At 38.8% G+C, this 23,817-nt stretch overlaps 1 protein-coding gene across 10 annotated transcripts in view; it reads right to left on the minus strand.

Annotated features, from left to right (window-relative positions):
• PKP4 (plakophilin 4) overlaps positions 1 to 23,817 on the minus strand; it is a 251,819-nt gene that overhangs the window by 36,697 nt on the left and 191,305 nt on the right. For 7 of the 10 annotated variants that reach the window (XM_024735926.1, XM_024735928.1, XM_024735932.1 and 4 more), the window contains 5 exons: positions 18,446 to 18,998; positions 13,176 to 13,364; positions 10,832 to 11,051; positions 3,902 to 4,034; positions 2,347 to 2,560 (listed from right to left, as the gene is read on the minus strand). In XM_024735926.1, coding sequence (XP_024591694.1) covers positions 2,347 to 2,560; positions 3,902 to 4,034; positions 10,832 to 11,051; positions 13,176 to 13,364; positions 18,446 to 18,998 — 1,309 coding nt within the window. The remainder of the gene's footprint in view (positions 1 to 2,346; positions 2,561 to 3,901; positions 4,035 to 10,831; positions 11,052 to 13,175; positions 13,365 to 18,445; positions 18,999 to 23,817) is intronic. The other 3 variants (XM_024735930.1, XM_024735929.1, XM_024735927.1) reach the window with 3 other exon arrangements.

The raw sequence follows: 23,817 nt of genomic DNA on the forward strand, positions 1-23,817 counted from the left end.
CTGAAAAAAAAAAAAAAAAAAAAGCGCATTCTACTTTTAGTACGTAATTTTCATACCTTATTCGAAGTACAGGGTACTTATTTTGAACATGAATATCTTATGAGAAAGTTGATTCCCCTTAACTAAATATTAGATTCAAGGTGGTTTGCTACATTCCTAAGTATTACTGAATAACAGCTGACAGAACCTAAAGCTCTGATTTCATAGTGGAAGCTAGTGGAGAATGGGATTCACTTGGAAGAAATGTCTTTAAAACATTTTAAATTAACTATTTCAAGCATGAAAAATAGCATAGCAAATATAAAACAAACACCCAGATGTCCACCACCCCTAGCTTTGTTTGTTTTGTTTTTTTTGTTTTCTTGCGGTACGCGGGCCTCTCTCTCACTGTTGTGGCCTCTCCCGTTGTGGAGCACAGGCTCCGGACACGCAGACTCAGCGGCCACGGTTCATGGGCCCAGCCGCTCTGCGGCATGTGGGATCCTCCCAGACCGGGGCACGAACCCGTGTCCCCTGCATCAGCAGGCGGACTCTCAACCACTGTGCCACCAGGGAAGCCCCGACCCCTAGCTTTGTTAAATACAGTTGACTTTTGAACAATATGGGTTTGAACTGCACAGGTCCACTTATATGTAGATTTTTTTCAATGGTAAAAACTATAGTATCGCACAATTGGTGGCTGGTTAAATCCACAGATGTGGAATCGTGGATACGGAGGAACTACATATACGGAGGGCTAACCATAAGTTATATGCAGATTTTCGACTGCACAGAGGGTCAGGGCCCCCAACCCCCAGGTCGTTCAAGGATCAACTGTATTAACATTCTGTCTTCTTTGTTTCAGATTTCTCTTTCCTTTTAAAGAAGTGGAGCCAGATTATACTCCTCAATGCCTTTTTCTCTACCCGCACCCTGTAGAGGTAACCACTATCTTGAATCTGTCTTTTATCATTCTAATGAAAAATTTTACCTTTATTGCATGTGCCTATATCAAAAAATAAAGATAGCCTCAACCTGCATATTTTAAAATTTATACCATAGTGTCATGCTGTGCTTATCATTCTACCAATGTTTCTAGAGATTTATCTATGTTGCTACAGATAGCTCTAATGAACTTATTTTAGCCCTTCTATGTGGTTTCACTGTGTGAATGTACTGCCATTTATTTAACCATTTTCCTACCAATGAATACTCAGTATTTCCCCCTAATACTCTTATAAACAGTGCTGTCATTAATCACCCTCCTGCAGAACTGTTCTCTCAGCTTGACCTCAAGACAAAGCATCACTCAGTTCCTCTGGGACTCTCACTCCCCATGTTGGACCACTGTGGCCTGGCCATGAAATATTTCTCTCATTGTTTCCTCTTCTCCACTGCCCACCCCTTCTTTCTACCACTGATACAGTTCAAGCTATTATCTCTAGACTACTGACCTCCTCATAGGCCTCCCAGGTGCCAGGCTCATCTACTTCAAATCAATCCCCCACCCCTACTGCCTGCTGGAAGAATGCATATAAAAGCCCAAACTAGCCACGCCATGCCCTGTAATCACTCCCACTGCATGTGGGACACAAGTTCCCCAAACCAGGCCTGTGTTTCTCTCTGTTCTTGTCTCCTTTCAGCATCCCCCTCCTGCTGGCAGCTCCGCCTGTATAACCCATGCTGTCTCCGAGCCTCTGCTTGCGACTGGAAATATTTCCCCTGTATACCCAGCCAATGCCTCCTCAACCTTTAGGCCAGCTTTGGTTTCACACTGACCAGAGAACTTCCCTACCCATCTGCCGTGCTCCCAATGCAACCTCTATGGAGTCCAGCACTTGCACGTTTCACTGACATTCACAGAAAATCACTTGTGTTCCTCTGGAATCGAAGTGCTACTTGAAGGCAGGGACTGAGTTTTATTCAACTTTACATCTCCAGTACCCAGAGAAGCATCTGAGATACTAACAGGCTTTCAGACACAGGCTGAACTGAAGTGGAAGGTAGCCAATCCATTAAGTACAGTTTATTTTCATAAGGAAGGAGAGCCAGTCTATTTAAAACAAGTAATTACTATGGAATATGTAATGAAAAATGACGTATTCAGCCCTCTGTGACAAGACATCTGTTAGCTGATACTTACGCACTAACAAGTACAATAAATGATACTAGTCGAGGTGACTACAGCACTGCGAGTACCTTCTGAATCATTAGATTAACTTACACACAGCCTTTGTCACAGTTGTGAGCACTGTATTGTCACCTCCAACCTAGAACCTCCAAGTCCTTCACGATGCCACCATACATGGGCAGAATCTAGATGGTTTTCAACATCTCCTCCAAGACGTGATCACATTCTTTACCCACCTGTGACCAGCTCCCTTACTTCTGCATCAACAGATTTTCTCAACAGTCGCAACAAGGCAGGTATCCCACCAACATTCTTCATCGCGATTTTATTTTCATCTGTAGACTTGCCAAAAACAAGGTTTCGGAGGGCACCACAAGCATTCTTCTGAACTTCCAAAACTCTGTGGTCCAAAAGGTCAACCAGATGCTTGATTCCCCCTAACCTACACACCTAGAATGAAAAATATTAGGTACCAGGCCTAAGTGACATGTGGTCAATCAGAGAGCAAACAAAAGTCTGTTATGGAAAGATTACGGAAAACATACAACTCCAGATCATTTCAAATGATTATTTTTTATTCTAAAAAAATACATGTTTTATAAATTTTAAGGACACTCTCAAGATGAAGCTCTTTTCACAGGTTCATGGCTTAAAGAAGGGAAGGGAGACTTAGGTGGCTTAACGGCCACACGCAGGTAACATGGTCATACGCTAACCCTCCGAATGTACACAGGGATTATGCTGTCACTTCCAAGTGAAATGCACAAATACACGACCACAACAAAGCTGTATGCAGGGTCGAAGACAACACAGGAAGAGATTTTTTTTTTTTTTTTTTTTGCGGTATGCGGGCCTCTCACTGCTGTGGCCTCTCCCGTTGCGGAGCACAGGCTCCGGACACGCAGGCTCAGCGGCCATGGCTCACGGGCCCAGCCACTCCGCGTCATGTGGGATCTTCCCGGACAGGGGCATGAACCCGCGTCCCCTGCATCGGCAGGTGGACTCTCAACCACTGCGCCACCAGGGGAGCCCCAGGAAGAGATTTTTGACTGAAGTCATTTGCTTTCTAGAATTGTTTCTCTAGGTGACTCTCCCTAAATTTTCTTCCATTTGTCACTTCATTAATATTTATGTGAATATTTTTGGGCTTTATTTACTGCATTCACCTTTAGTCTGTAACTGTGTGTTGTTCTAAATTTTAAGGGGTGAAAAATGCTTAAGTTCCATATGACATTGCAGGAGGAAAAAAGGTCTAAAATGTTAAATCTAGCCAATATCAATGACTCACTATGTTTCTATAAAAGCCCCAAAAGCTTAAAATCTGAAATAAAATATTCATATATGTTCGGTATTAGTAATGGTTATAAATCCTTTACTTAATTGTGTGTTGGCACCGATTCTGACCAGAATCTCGTAAAATACATGAGTTCACAAGTACATACTATAATTTGTATCTAATAGATTTATAGAAAATACTTTTAAAATGCAGGTTAAATTGATTTTGTTTCATGTTTTATGAATAAGCTAATGAGTGGACACATGATTTGAAAATGCTAAATGTACTTCAAGAAGTAATCTCATCCCAGATTTTCCCAAGAAATATTGAAATGCATAGCTGAGAAGTAAAAGAGTCACTGGTATCAGAACACCCCTTGAAAAGGGCCTCTAGATTGCATCTGGTCATTTCTTAAGCACACAAGCAGGCAGCTGCTAAACGGACGGAAAGGCACTGCTCGGCCCTCCCCATTCCCCGCCCTGCCAACTCTGGCATCCCAGGCACTGGTCCTGTACCTCTAGCTTCACTTTGTTGTCGCCAAAGCACAGGTGTTGCAGGTAGGCTGCTGCGTTTGCCTGAACTGACGGGAACTGGTGCTGCAGCATGTGAATGACTTCAGGCAACTCGGGATCACGCCAGGCAAACTCCCTGCACGAGAAAAACGCGGCTTCAGAAAGGAAGGCCCGTGTTCTACCGATACACTGAACAAAACATTTGTCAGAGAAGAGAGCTCAGCGGAGACAATGGGAAGTTACAAAAATCCTAGAAGAACTATATATATATATATATATATATATATGTATGTATGTATGTAAATAATTTTTATGCACTGATGAACATATCACAGATGCTTATGATCTTAAAGAAATCATGATGCACAGATGCAGAGAAAGATTCAGGGTAACAAAGAGGTTCTTAATATGGGTAACTTTTTCATTCTTGTTTTCCTCCTCCTGATTCTAATTTTACGCCTTTCTACCTATGTAAGAAATTCGCAGGTGTGAGGCTCAGGTAAACAAGTGCGCTTCAGCTAGGTGAGATGTCACTCCTGAGGAGGGAGGAGCAAAAGCCAGTGGAAATACTGTGTACCTGATGATTTTTAAGAAATTTAATATATATGGTTGCTCTTGATTATAAGAAACATAAAACATGATAAAAAATGTTTTTGCAGTAACCCTATATCCGAGAAAACAACTGTTGACATTTCCCACTGGTGTTTTTTTCAACCAACATATGCAGGCAAGAGTGCACATGTGTCTGTACAGAATTTTTTTCAAAGAATTGGATTATTACTAAATAGCACGTACTATTCCGTGCCAGGCACTATTCTAGGCCTTTTATGTATATTAGTTCATCTATCCTTAAATTGACCTTGTAGATTTGGAGGTTGAAGCCGAAGGGCTAAGCGACTTGCCTAGTGTCACCCAGCTGGTCAACAACAGAGCAACATTTGAACCCAGGCATCTGCCTTCAGAGTCTGTGCCCTCACCCCCGTGCTACCCCACTTCTTGTATAATAAGTATACAATCATATTAAATATACGTACATACTTTTATACTACGTTTTTTTCAGGTAACATCACATTGTCAGATTTTCTGATGTAACTTGATCGGCTCACTGTTTGGAATCCTTGTTAAATGTGATTTTATGCTTATGTTACATAAAGACCAGCTTCTTACAAACGGTTCACAAAGCAACAAATCTGCAGACTTTGATAACAGGATGGAGTAAACTGTTAATCAAAAATGAATTAATCCCGAAGAAACTTAAAAATAAATCTTTAAATTAATGACCCAGTGATACTTCTATGGCCCAGTTTTTAAAGGTCCACAGCCTCTCTGGGAAGGCTCCAGTATGAACTGGTTCATCCACTACAGAGGGTCAGGTCATTCCACACCTGCACACACACATTCATATCACACATTGGTGCATTCTTACTATGCTACAAGTGCCAGAACAGGTGCTGGAGATACAAACATTGAATAAGACATAATTTTATGTATAGGGGCTTGTATGCCAAACTAAAAAAGTCTAGTCTTAATAGCAATAACATGAATAATTACTTATTGAGATTATCTGTGTCAGGTATTCTGTCAAGAGCTTTATAGATATTATCTCACTTACCTTGACTGTTGCCCCATACGGTAGGCACTATCAAATAACATTAGATATAGATAGATGAGGGACCCGGGATTAGTAATTAAGAGGTGGAGGTTAGTGGTCTAATATGTTATCACCACACACAAGGAACAGAAAGCTGGTGGAGGTCTTAAAGCAGAAGCGTGAGAGAATGCAACAAGGTCACATTTATAAGGAAGATAACTCTGGTGGCCAAGTAGAGAATATACTAGAATCAAAAAAGACTGGTGGCAAGGAGACTATCCCCTATCCCCACATTTGCTCAAAATAGGACCATCCTTGATTTTTCTCTGTCCCTTATTCTTCTCATCCAATCCATCAGCAAACTCTGTAGACTATCTCCAAAATATTTAATATAAACCAAATCCATCCACTCTTTCTATCTTGGCTGGACCCTCTACATGCCACTTACATGTTCTCTCTGCTTCAAATATCACTCCCTCCCCCAACTATTCTTTGCACGGCAACCAGATTATCTACTGAAAACTGAAATCAAGGGTGAGATGGAGATTTCCAGCTTGGGGAACAGACTGGATGATGATGATGTCATTAACAGGCATTAAGAAAACCATAAGTGCCAAGAGGCAGGATAACGCAGCAGAAAAAGCACAGAATTTGGAGTTAGATTGCCTATGTTTAAGTCCCAGGTCCTTCAATTGTGATGTGATTTTGAAAACCATTTACATAGAACTTCAGTTTCCCCATCTGTAAATTAGGAACAATAAAACTATCATGTTTAACTTCTTCTTAGGCTGGCTATGATGATTAAATTGTGGTGATATATATTAAAGTAGTTTACATACTTTGCATTATGAAAGATGTTTTACTAATATTCATCATCCCTGAAAAATGAACTATACTATGTTAACTATTTCTGATGAAAATCTATCTAAAGTCTATTATATATAAATCTATAAGGTAATTAACAGAGTGCAAGGAGTGTGATTTAATCTTTCTGTGATGACTCAGTCATTACAAATACACATTTCTGTTCTCTTTAAATGCCACAGGGATGGTCAAGATTTCCTAGCATCCTTGGGTGCCTCCTGAGCCAGACAACACAAAGGGTGGGCTCCCGCTGGAGATGGGCAGTTAGGCTCAGTTGACACCAACTCCAGCCTTGATTTTCAGAAGAAATTTACCCTGGAAAGACTTCTATCAATTCATGGGCTGGCTGGCTGGCGTCAATGCTTGCCAAGATTTGCTTCATTAAAACCTAAGCCCAGACTTCTGTTTTTAGCCATGATAGAGTAGTAACCAGTACTGGGCTTTGCCTTCCTCCCATAAACAACCATTAAACTGGACTAAATGTGTGAGGAAACTGTTTTCAGGCCCTAGACAACAAGTAACACAAGAATGTAATCCTTGAAGGGGCAGGGGCATCACCCTGGGAACCCCATACTCACTTGGCTTTCTGCCTGAGGGCACTTTTTGGATCATGGCACAGGAAGCAAGTCTGAATGGGCATGATGGTCTAAGTGAACTGAGGGGGAAAGATTGGAATTTGGGGATGCTCAAGAGGTTAAAATTTGCAGGGCAGGATATTGGAGAGGACAGAGCTATGCAGAGGAGATTTAACAAGTCTGTGTAAGGATTATGCACAAGTCGTTAGTTGAGCGCTGGGCTGTACATGTGCCTTGCATGTACATGTACAGATCTGGTGGAGAATAGCTGCTGCTGGAATGAGAACTAAACCAGGAGTTGTTGGACTTCCAGCCCAGTCATAGTGCAGACCTCACCGATCACCTCAGCATTTAGTCTCCACAAAGGCCATATTTAGGAGTAAGAACCATTCCACAGGGTCAGGGCCATGTTCTAGGAGTAAAATAAATCTAAAATAGACCTGTCCTAGCAAAGAACAGAACCAATTGTGACAGGATCAAAAGCACTTATCAGTAATTTAGTTATTTTCCACAACGAAACTTAGAATCCTAAGAGGAGACAACATAATACAGAGTCCCTACAATGTATTATCCACAACAATCAGCATATAATTTAAAACTGCTAGGCATAAGAAGAAACAGAAAAATGTGACTCTCAAAGATGTAAACAAACAAATAATAGAAACATACCCAGAGAAAACTGAGATGTCGGAATGATCAGAGGACTTAAAAATGGTTTTTATAAATGTGCTCAAAGACATAAAGCAAAAGATGTATGTAAGGAGTGAATAGATGGGGAATGTTATCAGAGACATGAAAACTACAAAAAAGCCAAATTAAAGTGTCAGAAAAAAAAATCCACTGGATGGGCTTAACAACTGACTGGAGACCACAGAAGAAAAACACAGCAAATCTGAAGACAGATTAATTAAAAAAAGAGATCCAGTATGAAGGATACAGAGAAAAAAGATTAAAAAAAAAAAAGAACAGAACTTCAGTAACCTGTGAGATGATGTCAAGTTATCCCAGGAGAGGAGAGTGAATTTTGGGCCAGAAAAAATATTTACAGAAATAATGGTTGAATATGTCTCAATTTTGGTAAAATCATCAACTAATATTTAAAGAATGTCAGTGAATCCCAAGCAGGTTAAATGTAAAGAAAACTATGCCTAGGCTTGTTAGAGTAAAACTGCTTAAGGTCAACAATAATATGAAAAGTCTGACAGGCAGCCAGAGAGAAGATACATTGCGTAATGAGAAGAGCAGTACAAATGTTGGCTGACTTCTCATCAGAAACAATGGAGGTCTGAAGACAAGGAACAACATCCTTTAAAGGACTGAAAAAAAAAACACCACACCCTATTAACCCTGAATTTTATACCTAGCAAAAGTATCCTTTAAAAACGAGTAAATAAAAACATTTTCAGATAAATTAAAGCTGAGAGAATGTGTTGCCAGCAGACATGCAACACAAGAAAGGCTCAAGAAAGTTCTTCAGGCTGAAGGGAAATGAGTGGAGACAGAAACTAGAATTTCTAGGAAGACATGAAGAGAACTATTTACAAATAAGTATGCAGGTGAATATAAAGACCATCTTTTAAACTTAGCTTAATTTCTTTAAAAGACAACTGACTATTTACAGTAAAAATAACAACACTACATTATGGATTTGATAATGTATGTAGAAGTAAAATATTTGACAACAACTTAAAGGTCAAGGAGATGGTAAATGGAATTATTCTGTTGAATGTCACAGCTGAAGCCCTCCTCAAAAAGAACACCATGATTGCTGTCATTCTTTCAGTCACTGTCACTTTCCATAACAAGTACTTTGTTACTCCTTTCAGATGAATTATTTGTACTATTAATAAATTTTGCTTCCAAACTAGACAACTATTAAAAAAAACTCATACATTTCCTCTTATGTATAAAACATCAACAACTTCTTAAGTCTTGCAGGGTAGTTTTCAGGTTAACTATAATGTAGCATTAATGACAGAGGAAGTAAGTTTAGAAGTGAATAAAAATAGTAAAATTTGCTATTTTTAAAACTAAAAATTAAGTAATAATTATCATGAGTTTTTAATTTCATGGTTTGACTATTCAAACTTTAAACTCACTTGGATTCCAGTTGCAAATAAATAAATGCACCTATTATAAGATAATCATTTATTCATCTTACAAAATGCATTATCAGTAAAGTTTCACATAATCAAAGCTAGCCATAACAGTTTTATGCATTAGACTATGAAATTATCATACTATGAATAACTGAAGTATATTATCAGACACGAAATCCTTGTTTATAATGAATCAGCTCATATCAGAGGTCAAAACTGAAGTCTTCAGGAATGCATACTAAACTCAAAGCTCTTATCATATTTCACTGCTTTTCTGGGTAGCTATTCTTTTCTCTGCAGATTCAGCCAAGGGATGGTCTAAATTACCTACAATTCAAAACCCTTTTGAGAATTTCTGCATCTAGTAGCGTGCCCTAGTCTGTTGTTCTTGTGAGGACTTCAAAAAGATTCCACATGCTGCAGAGCAACTAAGCCTATGTGCCACAACTATTGTGCCTGTACTCTAAAGTCTGTGAGCCACAACTACTGAGCCCACACTCTGCAACAAGAGAAGCCACCGCAATGAGAAGCCTGTGCACTGCAAAGAAGAGTAGCCCCTGCTCACCGCAACTAGAAAAAGCCCGCGTGCAGCAACGAAGACCCAATGCAGCCAAAAATAAATAAGTGAACAAATTTTAAAAAAGAAAAGGACAAAAAACAAAATCATGTAAAAATTTTTTGACTTAATTATATTGAAGTTGTTATTAGACAAATTATTTTTAGAAATCCTTAAAATAACAGAAGGGTGACAAATAGGAATAGCAGAACCAAATGTATGCATACACTGTAAAATATTTTAGGCAAATGAGTGAATAGGTGGAGTGGTTTTAGTGAAGCAGTGGGCTTCCCATTCAACTCAAAAGTACCTTAGGTTATTTTGTTTTAATAACCAAACCTCACTCATGCTTTTAATTCATTAGGATAAGTTGGTAGGCTGCTATAAATGAATTGATAATGATAACAATCTTTCAGTGAAACAACTATTTATGGGCAAAGAGTGAATGAAATCTTGTTAATATATGCCTTAAAATAACACTCAAGCTGCTTAAAATTTAGAAATAATTTCACTCTTTCAGAAGCTAAAATTCTCTTTTAGTTTCTAAATATCTTTATTTCCTGAATATTTTAAATGACTTTCATTAAAGAGATGAGGCTACTTTTTCAAAATCGATCAAGTACTAAATGACTCATCTTAATAAAACATGTTTTCTACATGGCCAAATAAAATTAAAAGCAGGAAACATCTATTATTTGCTAAATATTTTTTGCTCATGAGATGTGAGAATTTCTTGTAAACTATTTTCCCCTAAATGGGAGAAAGCTTTTCAAAGGACCTAGTTAATAAAAGCGCAACACGGCACTGACCAGTATGATTGAAAATGTACATGACACTGGTCTTTCCCAGTTTAAAACAACCATATGCATTTTCTGAAGCCATCATGTAAGAGGTCAGCCAAGATAAAGGAAAAGGCATAAAATGATCCTTTAAAATCTTTTGTGTAATTCAGATGAAGAGGCTATCCCAGGTAGTTGCCTTGATGAAGTATTTCAACTGTGGGTGCTGCAGATATTCACACAGACCTGTGCATTCTCTGACTTATTATTAAAGCGCTGAAAGAAGGAATCTATCTCTAAAGTGAAATTAACCTCAGTGACCTACAGTGCTGGAAAACAACTGGAAATATGAGAGATAAGGAGTTACTGATATTATAACAGACACGGCAACTTGAAAAAAGTCAGAATGAAGGAACTAGTTGACTCCTGAGATATGGTGGCATTCTGGAGACTCATAACCAGTACTTGCCTGGGATCTTTCTGAATGCTGTCTATTGATGGGGATCTCGTGGTGCCATCATCAGCTGGTGCTATGTGCTGAAGCCTGTTATAATTGCACTCTTGCACTCGGTATTGTATTGGCCTGTAGGGCTCCGCATAGGTAGCTGTTGTGTTCAGAGCATAATTATTTCTTTGGTATGTAAGGGTACTTCGTTGGCTGGACGTCCTTTGCAGATTTCCAACACCTACTAGAAAGTCAGCATTTTAAAAAAGATTAGTATGTTCTCCACAAAGTGATACTTTTCAAAGTCAAAATATTTTTAGTTTTAAGAAGGGTTAAGTTTTTAACAATTATACAAATTGCTTACTTTTAGATATTACCAATCTAGCTCATTAGTGCTAACAAAGGTACTGAAGTTTTTAACATAACACAAACAATATTTATGTCAATTTTATTAGCAGGAAAGAGCAAAAATGAAACTATAAATCTGCTTACACAGTAGGTCTTAATATGTTTAAGATTTGGTAACAAAACTGAGAGTGAGGGCTTCCCTGGTGGCGCAGTGGTTGAGAATCTACCTGCCAATGCAGGGGACACAGGTTCGAGCCCCGGTCTGGGAAGATCCCACATGCCGCGGAGCAACTGGGCCCGTGAGCCACAACTACTGAGCGTGCGCGTCTGGAGCCTGTGCTCCGCAACAAGAGAGGCCGCGATAGTGAGAGGCCCGCGCACTGCGATGAAGAGTGGCCCCTGCTTGCCACAACTGGAGAAAGCCCTCGCACAGAAACGAAGACCCAACACAGCCATAAATAAATAAATAATTAAAAAAAAAAAAAAAAACTGAGAGTGAAATAAAGGAAAATAATTAAACTAATCTTAGAAATAAATCACAAAATTTCATAACTACATTTTAGCAATAAAAGACAAGTAAGATATTCAAACTTATAGATAACTGAAACCGTCAAACTTTGGACACCTAGTGAATACAGGTTATGTATTTTGATATATATTTTATTTATAGACTTGTGTATTTTGATAACATTGGAAAATACACTCCTCAGGAAAGAAGACTGATATATCAAATTCTTCTAAAGCTACTCCCTAAAATGATTGCGTGATGCTATGTATAAAGTACTGTACATTGCATTTAACCTTTCTTTCCAAATTATTGCAGTAGGTATCTCTCCAATGATTGTGTTCATATTCTTCCTGCAATTAACATATTTTAACACTATTTACTTCTTAATCCTAATAAAGAAATTCTTCAATTTACAGAACATAATGAGTGAAACATTTCTTCACTAACATCTATTAAAAATTGGTACATTTTATCAGGAGAAAAATACCACAGTGGACCAAACTGTCAGTTTTTGGCAAAGAACCAATTCAAATTCAGTCTTCTCCCTCATGGTGTTCTGTGAGGTATGGCTCCTAGAGCTGTGTCTTTAGGGAATTATCATTGCTACCTGGAATTCATTTATGGGCACGTTAATAAATCTGTACTAACTTTTTTTTTTTTTTAAAGCGGCCTCTTGGGACTTTATAAGCCACACCCGTAGCACAATCTGGCAGCTCACGTGGCCACAGGTTCTAGCTTCTGCTCTATCAGCCGCTACGGTGTGACACAAATGTGAGTCTGGGGGTGCAAGGGTGTGATGCACTAGCTGCTTATTTTTCTTCTTATTTTAAAAATTATTATTATTATTTTTTGGTCATACCACGTGGTATGTGGGATCTTAGTTCCCCAACCATGGCTCGAACCTGGGCCCCCTGCAGTGGAAGCACGGAGTTCTAACCACTGGACCCCTGGTGAATTACTGTTCCCTATTTTTATAACTGCCATCATTGCATTCTGTCCCAGATTGAGTCTATCATAAGGAATATTTATTTCACATTCTATCACTTAAGAATTCAGAAGAGATTCAGTAACGAAAAAAGAGAAATACCAAATACACTTGGGCTACATACATGCTAAATCAAAGATAAGCCAATAGCTCACGTAGGGATTTTCTCTAAATACGTGTTCTAGGAAACAAAAATTACAAAGAAATATTCCAAAAAAGGCTTTCCTTTCTGTATCTGATATGCTTCCAACCTGAGGAGTCAGATTTATAGCTCAACAAACTTATTTGTGAATTAAAATATAATCACTGTGTTCACTGATCAGATTGAACTAAGGTAAAAATATATCACTTATAAATAGGCACTGAATGAACTTCTGTTTTACTGTTTATTGATTTGCTTTCACGGCTGCTTATCTGCAACCAAATGGGCAATATGAATTCACTCTAACAGGAAATCCATCTCAATAAAATCCTCTACTCTTGGGCTGGTGAAATTGGGAAAGCAGCTGAACAGAGCTGATGCCCACCCGAACCTGTGCGGTACAGTGCTGTCTGCGATCCTTGGAGCTCCACGGTTCCGTGGTTTGGGCTGCAGTAAACTGGGCTGTAATAGGTCCTCCCCTCATAGATAGGAGTGATGTGCAAGTCGGGAGATACAGTTGAACGAAGGTCTTGTCCAAGCTGGCTGTGCTGACTAGCATAGGAACTCCGTAAGCCTACAGGCAAGAAAATTACATCATTAAAAAACTTGAAAGCTGTGGTGAGGTTAAAAGTATAACTGCTAAACAACAGGACCAAATGCTGAGTCTAAACACCAAACCTAGTGAGTTTTACAATAGAGGGATGACAGATATGAATGGGATACCATATACATTCTAAAAATAAAACTTTCTCCTCTGGCAGCAGGATAAAAGTAAATTTTCTAAAAAAAAAATAAGAAATTATTAAATGGTTTGATACTCTGAAATTCGTCCCCCAACTGTAAGCTATTTTATGATGGTGACCAAAAAGAGAGCGCCGTCATGTCCCACACCTCTTTAAATCCCAACACTTAAGACGACACCTACATAATAGTGCTTAGAAATAGGCTGATGTTCAAGAACTGTTCTGAACTTTGTCTCAATACATTCATCCAAGAATTTTATAGAAAAAGGTGAAATTTTATGTTACAAAGTTTAAAATATCATCAGTGAACTAATAAGATTTATAGTTTTCTTTTATTATTTGTTATCACAATTAAAAAAACAAGTGTTTTTCTAGGAATCCAAATACAAGATTCTTGTTTACCTTCTTTCTAGTGTAAAGGAAAAGTACAAAGTTAGTGTATTAAGTCATTTCAAATACTCTCATTCAAATTATTAATAATTAATGCAAATTTCAAACCCAAACATGTTATTTTCTTTAAAAAAGTGAATTAGTATATTCTACATTATGATGCTCAGAAATTTGTGAGTTGTCATCATTCATTGGTAAGTAAAATTTGTCACTTGGTAAGAATACCAACTAAGGTTACATTCTAAATACGAGCAAGAAAAAGCACAAACATATCTGAGGTCAGTCAGCATATATTTGCTTTTAAAAAGACTGCAAATAATCAACACAGTAACTAATTACCAAAAGACACGATTGCTCACATCTTGTTAGCTCAGTTAATCATATGACAACTAAAAGTGAATGGGCCTGAATGTGAGTGATAATTACATGTTGCTTAGTGAGGAGTGGCAAGAAAGTTAATACATTAAAGCTTCTAATATGAATGATTATTACCAACCCCGGACAGCAATGTGATATGGGAAGAAATTAAATGAACAAATGTGGGTTTTGGCTACTGGCTTCTCACTTACTAAAATGAAGATCACAGGTTTATACGATCTTATAATTGGGAGCTCATTCAGCCAAATCTTCCCATTTTAAAATTGAGGAAACAGAGCCCCAAAGGAAATGTAGTTCATCCCCTTCAGAGAGCTACTTCCTGGTGGGGCTGAGAGGAAGCCCCCTCCATGATCTGTCATTGCACTGGACAAAGCTATTTCTCAAGGATCATTGAGACATGGTGTGAGAAACCTTGAACTGGACAGAGCCCTCCACAGACATAAGGTTAAGGAGGGACGTTATCTCACCAGGGGTTCATGGAAGCCCATGTAACTCTAAAGACCATATTATGATTGCTGTTGTAAAGTTCTCATCTGAGGATTTCAGCTTTTTATTCACTGGCAGATTTCTCATTCTTAGCACAGTATAAACTCCATTTCTTTATAGAGCCCAAGAGTATCTTGAACAAAAGTTGCAGGCATTGATTTTGTTAATGGTGACGTAAAGTGGGCAGGAAAATGCACCTAGTTCTTGGAAATCTTATCAGTATGAGGCATTATTTTAATATTCAGTAGAGCCCTTGATTTACTGTGAGACTCTGAAGATCGCAAACACTTGGGTGGAGGCAAGCTGAGCCCTGGATGCTCCTAAAGTTGGCTAAGCCGCCTTGGCTCACCACCACAGCGATGTGAAAAGAGACCAAAGCATTCTGCCCCGTTCAGAATGTGATATTCTCACCGTGCCAGGATCTAGCTGGAGTCTTCACTGGAATCCATATAATATGAAAACTTTCATAAACATTTACTATGATTTCACAAGAAAGGTAACCAAATGAGCTTGTTACCACTTACAACTATAAAAAGTATCCAATAAACAGCCCCCTGTTACAGGATTATTAGTGAGATGAAATGACTGTATCTGAAAGACTATAACGGGAAATAAAAACTTAAGAATTATAGTGAAATAGCAATTTCTCGATATTAGAAATCTTTGTGAATAACATTATGATGGTAAATATTTTTGTTTACCTACTCATGCATTAAAACAAAAACACGACTACTGTAGATTAACATTTAAAAATTACAAAATTACATAGCCCCTATAGATTAAGTAAAATGATTGTACAGAAAGGCTGTTATAACTTAGTATCTTTTAAACTGGAAGACAAGTGATATGTTGCAATTCCACAAATACATACTAGTTTACCTACTTCAATGATATATTCCTTGTGATTTAAAACCTTTATGTTTTAAGTCAGTGAAAACAAACATAAATTTATCTTCCAAATATGAATTCTTCTTATTCTCAAAACTTGTCTTGATATGCTATGATTATACTGAAATGAATATTTTCAGGCAGACATATTTTTCTGTTGTAGGAAGTAATTTATAAACATCATTTAAATTATGATCACCAAATATCCAAGTGTCTGAATCTGTTATAAAATATTGCTTTAGGCTTATCAATTAGCAGGTTATTAAGCCTTTGAAATCAGAAGCATAGTAAATATAATGACAAGCGCATCACTTTCTAAAATAAGAAAAAAAAAGAGAGGAATTTACAAATTAGGATCCACATTCAGGCTAATTGGGCAGGTAGCTAGGTGATGGAAACCAAAGCGTCCCTAGAACATTTTAAAAAACACTTTACTTCTTTTGAAGACTGTCATATTCTAGGAAAAAAAAATCCATAATAGGCTACGTATAATTTTTTCCCCCTGAAACATAAAGTCTAACTTCACCTGCACTGTCAGAGAAGCAGGTTTTTTAAACCAAAGGAGATCAGCGCTCCAGGGTTAAACATGGAGACAGTACTTTATGTGCTCACTTTCTTTCCTGGGCTTCCTCTTCACTCTACTGCAAACACAGATTTCTGCACAGCCGTTGTTCACATACACGGGGCGAGGCTGGGGCACAGAAATCCTCAGAACTATTTATCTCTTAAGGTTTCCTTCAGAGACAGAATGTCGTAAATGATTCCACCTCACTCTGCTGCATACTTTTCAGAGGCATACCAGAAAATATCTAAGCCAAGGACACCCCTCTAACGGCTGAATGAAAAAGAGGCAGTTTCTCCACTAGGAATTTCCTTGAGCTCAGAATCAAGTTCAATATTAATTCTTTGTGCAAGATTCTTCAATCAGAAAATTTCAAAAAGGCTTTACCTTTCCCAGAAGCCATACGGAAAGGATATTAATCTTACTTCACAAAATATTAAAAACTTCTGTAAATAAGAAATACCAAAAACAAAGTCAAAAGACAAATTACAAAATGAGAAAAATACCTGAGAAGTATATTACAAGGGGTTAATTTATTTCAAGTATAATAGCATTTACAAATTAAAAAAATAAGACGACCTGAGCTCACAGTTTGCAGAAAAGCAATAAAATGGCTGATAAACATATGAAATCATCAACCTCAGTCATTACTCAACACAGGCCACTTGAAACAATGAGGTACAGCTTTTTAACTGCCAGACTGGCAAAGATGAAACTCTTTGACATCATGCAGTGCTAGTGAAGGTGTAGGGAACATGTGCTCAAACTACTGGTATAAATAGAAATCTATAAAACCTTCCTGGGGGCAATTTGACAGTATTTCATTAAGAAAATATACACACATATTTTGATCCAGCAATTCTACTTCAAGAAATGGATCCCATAGTTATCTTAGTAGCTATGTGCAAATATGCAGGAGGAATAATATATATTGCATCATTGTCTCTAACAGCTAAAAATGAGAAAACCTAAATGTCCATTAATAGCAAAGTGATTAAATTATAATACATCTATAAAATAGGGTCCTAGGCATCCCTTGAGAGAATGAAGTAGAACTCTGACATATTAAAAAATGAACAAGGTTTACAAGATATATATAATAGAATTCCAACAGCATTAAAAATAAAAAAGAAACACAATGTGTGCACATTTGTATGTAATGTATATACTCATATATGTAATCAAACATTCTGGAAGATACATAAACTGGTGAGTGGGACTGGGTGAGGGTAAAGAGAAGGCTGAGACTTTCACTTCTCAATTCATATTTCCCTGCATAGTTTGAATTCTTTTTACCATTATGTACATGTTACTTTAAAAATATAATTTAGAACACTAGCTAAAGATGAATTCATTTTAATCAAAAGAACAAGTCTATACATCATGTAGGGTACCCGCCGTGAAAAAACCCTGAAGGAAACAGTTGGACTACCAGGGACCTGGTTGGTGTCTTTCTGATTTAATACAAGTGGCATTTGAAGGTAATTCATAAGAAATTTGTGCTTTCCCATCAGGATGCTAAAAATCAAGGCAGTAAGTGAGGAAATCCATATTCTAGTCTACACTATTAGGGCATTTCTTTAAAAAAAAAAAATTTGAACAGACATTCTGATACCACCTTTTAACATATCTTAGGGTTTTGAGTATGGGTAGGCCTAGCTAGTGAAAACTATTTCACTGTGAAAAACCTCAACAAACAGTTTAGAATTCCAACCAATTCTTCTAAAAAGCAAACAAGTACCTCCTATATCCTAATATTGTGAGGGATGGGGGAAATGTATTCATTACAAAAGAGGTCTGGTGATATAAATGTGTGTAATTCGGTGCATTAAAAATTATACAGTCCAGGGCTTCCCTGGTGGCGCAGTGGTTGGGAGTCTGCCTGCTGACGCAGGGGACGCGGGTTCGTGCCCCGGTCTGGGAAGATCCCACGTAACGTGGAGCAGCTGAGCCCGTGAGCCATGGCCACTGGGCCTGCGTGTCCAGAACCTGTGCTCCGCAGCGGGAGGGGCCACAGCAGTGGGAGGCCCAGGTACCGCAAAAAGAAAAAAAATTATAGAGCCTGAAAGACAAGTCAGCCTGAAGTCTGCAGTATAAATTTTAAGATAAAAATGTAAGCTTTTTCCACGTTACATGCTCTGTTTCAACAACGGTTACATGGAAGACTTTCCCGCTGGGCTTTGTGTAGGGCTGTCCCCTCGTACTCACCTGTCAGGCTGTCTGGCCGAGGTGGAACCATCCTCTCGTAAATGTCATACTGCTGCTGTCCAAATTGTTCCATGTCATGAACAGTCCTTTGCAGCGAAGGTCCCAGATGCTGCGGTACGGCGGTCATCCCTGAGCGTTTGGGGGATAATGACCCCACCTGGCCTTGGGATGGGGAAGCTACTCGAGTCTGTGCATCCGTCAGGGTCAGTGGGGACCCCACTCTGGTGGTCGTTTGGTACTGAGGGGTTGGTCCGTTGGGACTGGAGGTCTGCCGGGAGGTGACCGACCCAATCCGACGTACAGCTGATGGGGAGGCGGGTCTCTGTGCAGAGTACGGAGAGGCTGCCCGCTGAGCAGGTAATGTGGTGGAGGAGTATGCACTGGGGTTCAGCGGTCGGGAGTCGGTCACTGATGGAGAGCCGAATCCACTACCAAGAGAAGTTCTCAGTGACCCCCTTGAAGGAGACACGCCTGTGCTGATAACATAAGAAGGAGACTGTGCTCTAGATGGAACTGAACTAACTCTTCTCATGGCCCGATTGGCTACTGATGGCTGATGAAAGGGGGAGAAAAGAGAATGGTTTATCCAGGGTTGTGTGTCCATTGTCATTACACAAAAAAATGTACATAGCTCACTACAGAATGTGAATTCACTATTTATTTTAGGCATCTAAGTTTCTTTTCCTTTTTTTGCTGTAGAGCTGGATCTTAATTTTTCCTTATTCTGTTTTTCTTGTTCTACTATTTTGTTTTTTTGGTGGTGGTTTAATCTCCAACTTTCCCCTTCAGAACACTAAAACCAACCAGTAAGGAGAGATCTAAAGACATTTAATATTCTTTTTTTCTTTTGTCTTTACATTATTTTACCCTTTGCCTACACATTTTCTACAACACATACTATGCTGTATTGCAAGTGTGAAGGGTCACTGGACCACTGTACTTATTTTGTACCCTGCGAGTCAAAGTTTGGCTAAGTTAACCCATTTGTGTAAAACAAAAACAAAACAAACAAAACAAAACTTTTTCAATATCTTAATCTAGATAAAGCTAGAGCAGTATCTATAACTGCCTTTATAACTGTCTTTATGGGTTGGCCCCATTAACAAAAAGAAGGTTCGTTCAAAGTGGAATAACTGAACGTTTGGATAGGGCCTGTGCTCTCAGCTCTCCTCTGTGAGTGCTGCATTAGTGCTTTAGCCAAATCTATCTTTTCTTTTAGCTTAAGTGTGGCTGCTAGTGATTTCAGCCATTTCTTTCTACCTCCTTTGATTTATAAGCTCTTGTCTTAAGCTGGTGGATCAAAAGAGATGCAAATACAAGTACCCTCAATCTGTTCCAGCAGGAGGTATGCTCAAAATCTCTGCTGAGTTCTGGCCAGCTGCAAATGACCAGACTGGGAAATGAAGAACATCTCTGCCAGGGCTAGTCCTTCTATGAATCCACAGAGTTTTGCAAACACTGAGTCTCAGATCCTTTTCTTGATGCAGGACAACAATGAAGAAGAATGGTGGCTGGACTGAGGCAGTGGGTTATAAGCTCAGGACCAAGGTTTTTCTGTATCTCCTTAGTGACTACTAGAGTACAGCTGTCATCAACCCCCTTTCACTTTTAGTTGGGGCAATAAAGGAAGAAAAGGGATGAGTCACAGACTTTGTATACTCTTAGATGCCATAAGAAGAAACATGTTTTGTCTCCACGTGTCATAAGCAGTTGGCTGGCTGAAACACCTGCTCTGAGACCACTTGGGTGCTCAAACTCAACAATTCTGGGAAGGCAATAGCCATGGAAAGGAGAAGATCTGGGGAGGGAAGGTGACTGAAAATAAACAATAAGGCAAGAAAGAGGGAGTTTAAAAATTAGTTGGCAGGAGAACACACAGTGTGCCTCAGGCTGTTACAACACCATGCCGGCCTCTGCCAACGAAGCCTCGCCCTGCATTCCAATTATAACTACCGTACCTCTCCATCCCCCCGCGTGAGTGAGCGAGAGCCCCCTAATCAGCCGCTGCTTTAACCCCACCCAGTCTGGGCGGGAACAGAAGCCTGAGGGTGACCGACATGCAGAGATGGGACCAAAACCAAAGTTGAAACCCAGGAGCTGTGCGAACAAAGAGGAGAAAGGGAAATTTCTCTGTGCAGCCTCAGGAGCAGTGGATAAAATCCCCACAATCAACTTGAGGTACCCTGCACATGTGGAATACCTGAATAGACAATGTGTCAACCCAAAATTGAGGCAGTGGACTTTGGGTGCAACTGTAGACTTGGGGTTTGCTGTCTGCGACTGACTTGTTTCTGATTTTTATGTTTATCTTAGTATAGTTTTTAGTGCTTGTTATCATTCGTGGATTTGTTTATTGGTTTGGTTGCTCTCTTCGTGTTTTTCAAATTGCTTTCTTATTTTTAAATTTGAATTATTTTCTATTATTTTATTAATTATTATTTTTCTTTCTTTTTTTCTCCCTTTTCTTCTGAGCCATGTGGCTGACAGGGTCTTGGTGCTCCGGCCTGGTGTCAGGCCTGAGGCTCTGAGGTGGGAGAGCAAAGTTCAGGACACTGGACCACCAGAGACCTCCTGGCCCCACATAATATCAATCGGCAACAGCTCTCCCAGAGATCACAGTCTCAATGCTAAGACCCAGCTCCACCCAACGGAGAGCAAGCTCCAGCGCTGGATGCCCCATGCCAAATAACTAGCAAGACAGGAACACAACCCCACCCATTAGTAGAGAGGCTTCATAAAATCATACTAAGTTCACAGACACCCCAAAACCCACCACTGGACGTGGCCTGCCCCCCAGAAAGACAAGATCCAGCCCCACCCACCAGAACACAAGCACCAGTCCCCTCCACCAGGAAGCCTACACAAGCCACTGAACCAACCTCAACTACTGGGGGCAGACTCCAAAAACACCAAGAACTATGAACCTGCAGCCAGCGAAAAGGTGACCCCAAACACAGTAAGTTAAGCAAAATGAGAAGACAGAGAAATATGCAGGAGATAAATGAGTAAGGTAAAAACCAAACAGACAAAATAAATGAAGAGAAAATAGGCAGTCTACCTGAAAAAGAATTCAGAGTAATGATAGTAAAGATGATCCAAAATTGTGGAAATAGAATGGAGAAAATACAAGAAACGTTTAACAAGGACCTAGAAGAACTAAAGAGCAAATAAACAGTGATGAACAACACAATAAATGAAATTAAAAATTCTCTAGAAGGAATTGATAGCAGAATAACTGAGGCAGAAGAACGGATAAGTGACCTGGAAGATAAAATAGTGGAAATAACTGCTGCAGAGCAGAATAAAGAAAAAAGAGTGAAAAGAATTGAGGACAGTCTCAGAGATCTCTGGGACAATATTAAACACATCAACATTTGAATTGGGTCTCAGAAGAAGAAGAGAAAAAGAAAGGGCCTGAGAAAATATTTGAAGAGCTTATAGTTGAAAACTTCCCTAACATGGGAAAGGAAATAGTCAATCAAGTCCAGGAAGCACAGGGAGTGCCACAAAAGAAAAATCCAAGGAGAAACACACCGAGACACATAATAATCAAACTATCAAAAATTAAATGCAAAGAAAAGATATTAAAAGCAGCAGGGGAAAAGCAACAAATAACATACAAAGGAATCCCCGTAAGATTAACAGCTAATCTTTCAGTAGAAACTCTGCAAGCCAGAAGGGAGTGGCAGGACATACTGAAAGTGATGAAAGGGAAAAACCTACAACCAAGATTACTCTACCCAGCAACGAACTCATTCAGATTTGACAGAGAAATGAAAACCTTTACAGACAAGCAAAAGCTAAGAGAATTCAGCACCACCGAACCAGCTTTACAACAAATGATTAAGGAGCTTCTCTAGACAGGAGACATAAGAGAAGGAAAAGACCTACAAGAGCAAACCCAAAACAATTTAAAAATGGTAATAGGAACATACATATTGATAATTACCTTAAATGTAAATGGATTAAATGCTCCAAACAAAAGACACAGACTGGCTGAATGGATACAAAAACAAGACCCATATATATGCTGTCTACAAGAGACCCACTTCAGACCTAGGGACTCATACAGACTGAAAGTGAGGGGATGGAAAAAGATATTCCATGCAAATGGAAATCAAAAGAAAGCTGGAGTAGCAATTCTCATATCAGACAAAATAGACTTTAAAATAAAGATTATTACAAGAGACAAAGAAGGACACTACATAATGATCAAGGGATCAATCCAAGAAGAAGATATAACAATTGTAAATATTTATGCACCCAACATAGGAGCACCTCAATATATAAAGCAAATGCTAACAGCCATAAAAGGGGAAATTGACAGTAACACATTCATAGTAGGGGACTTTAACACCCCACTTTCACCAATGGACAGAACATCCAAAATGAAATTAAATAAGGAAACACAAGCTTTAAAAGGAATCCCCGTAAGATTAACAGCTAATCTTTCAGTAGAAACTCTGCAAGCCAGAAGGGAGTGGCAGGACATACTGAAAGTGATGAAAGGGAAAAACCTACAACCAAGATTACTCTACCCAGCAACGAACTCATTCAGATTTGACAGAGAAATGAAAACCTTTACAGACAAGCAAAAGCTAAGAGAATTCAGCACCACCGAACCAGCTTTACAACAAATGATTAAGGAGCTTCTCTAGACAGGAGACATAAGAGAAGGAAAAGACCTACAAGAGCAAACCCAAAACAATTTAAAAATGGTAATAGGAACATACATATTGATAATTACCTTAAATGTAAATGGATTAAATGCTCCAAACAAAAGACACAGACTGGCTGAATGGATACAAAAACAAGACCCATATATATGCTGTCTACAAGAGACCCACTTCAGACCTAGGGACTCATACAGACTGAAAGTGAGGGGATGGAAAAAGATATTCCATGCAAATGGAAATCAAAAGAAAGCTGGAGTAGCAATTCTCATATCAGACAAAATAGACTTTAAAATAAAGATTATTACAAGAGACAAAGAAGGACACTACATAATGATCAAGGGATCAATCCAAGAAGAAGATATAACAATTGTAAATATTTATGCACCCAACATAGGAGCACCTCAATATATAAAGCAAATGCTAACAGCCATAAAAGGGGAAATTGACAGTAACACATTCATAGTAGGGGACTTTAACACCCCACTTTCACCAATGGACAGAACATCCAAAATGAAATTAAATAAGGAAACACAAGCTTTAAATGACACATTAAACAAGATGGACTTAATTGATACTTATAGGACATTCCGTCCAAAAACAATAGAATACGCTTTCTTCTCAAGGGCTCATGGAACATTCTCCAGGATAGATCATATCTCGGGTCACACATTAAGCCTTGGTAAATTTAAGAAAATT

This window comes from Neophocaena asiaeorientalis, unplaced genomic scaffold, assembly GCF_003031525.2.
Source record: "Neophocaena asiaeorientalis asiaeorientalis breed wild unplaced genomic scaffold, Neophocaena_asiaeorientalis_V1.1 scaffold72, whole genome shotgun sequence".
Taxonomy (NCBI): Eukaryota; Metazoa; Chordata; class Mammalia; order Artiodactyla; family Phocoenidae; genus Neophocaena; species Neophocaena asiaeorientalis.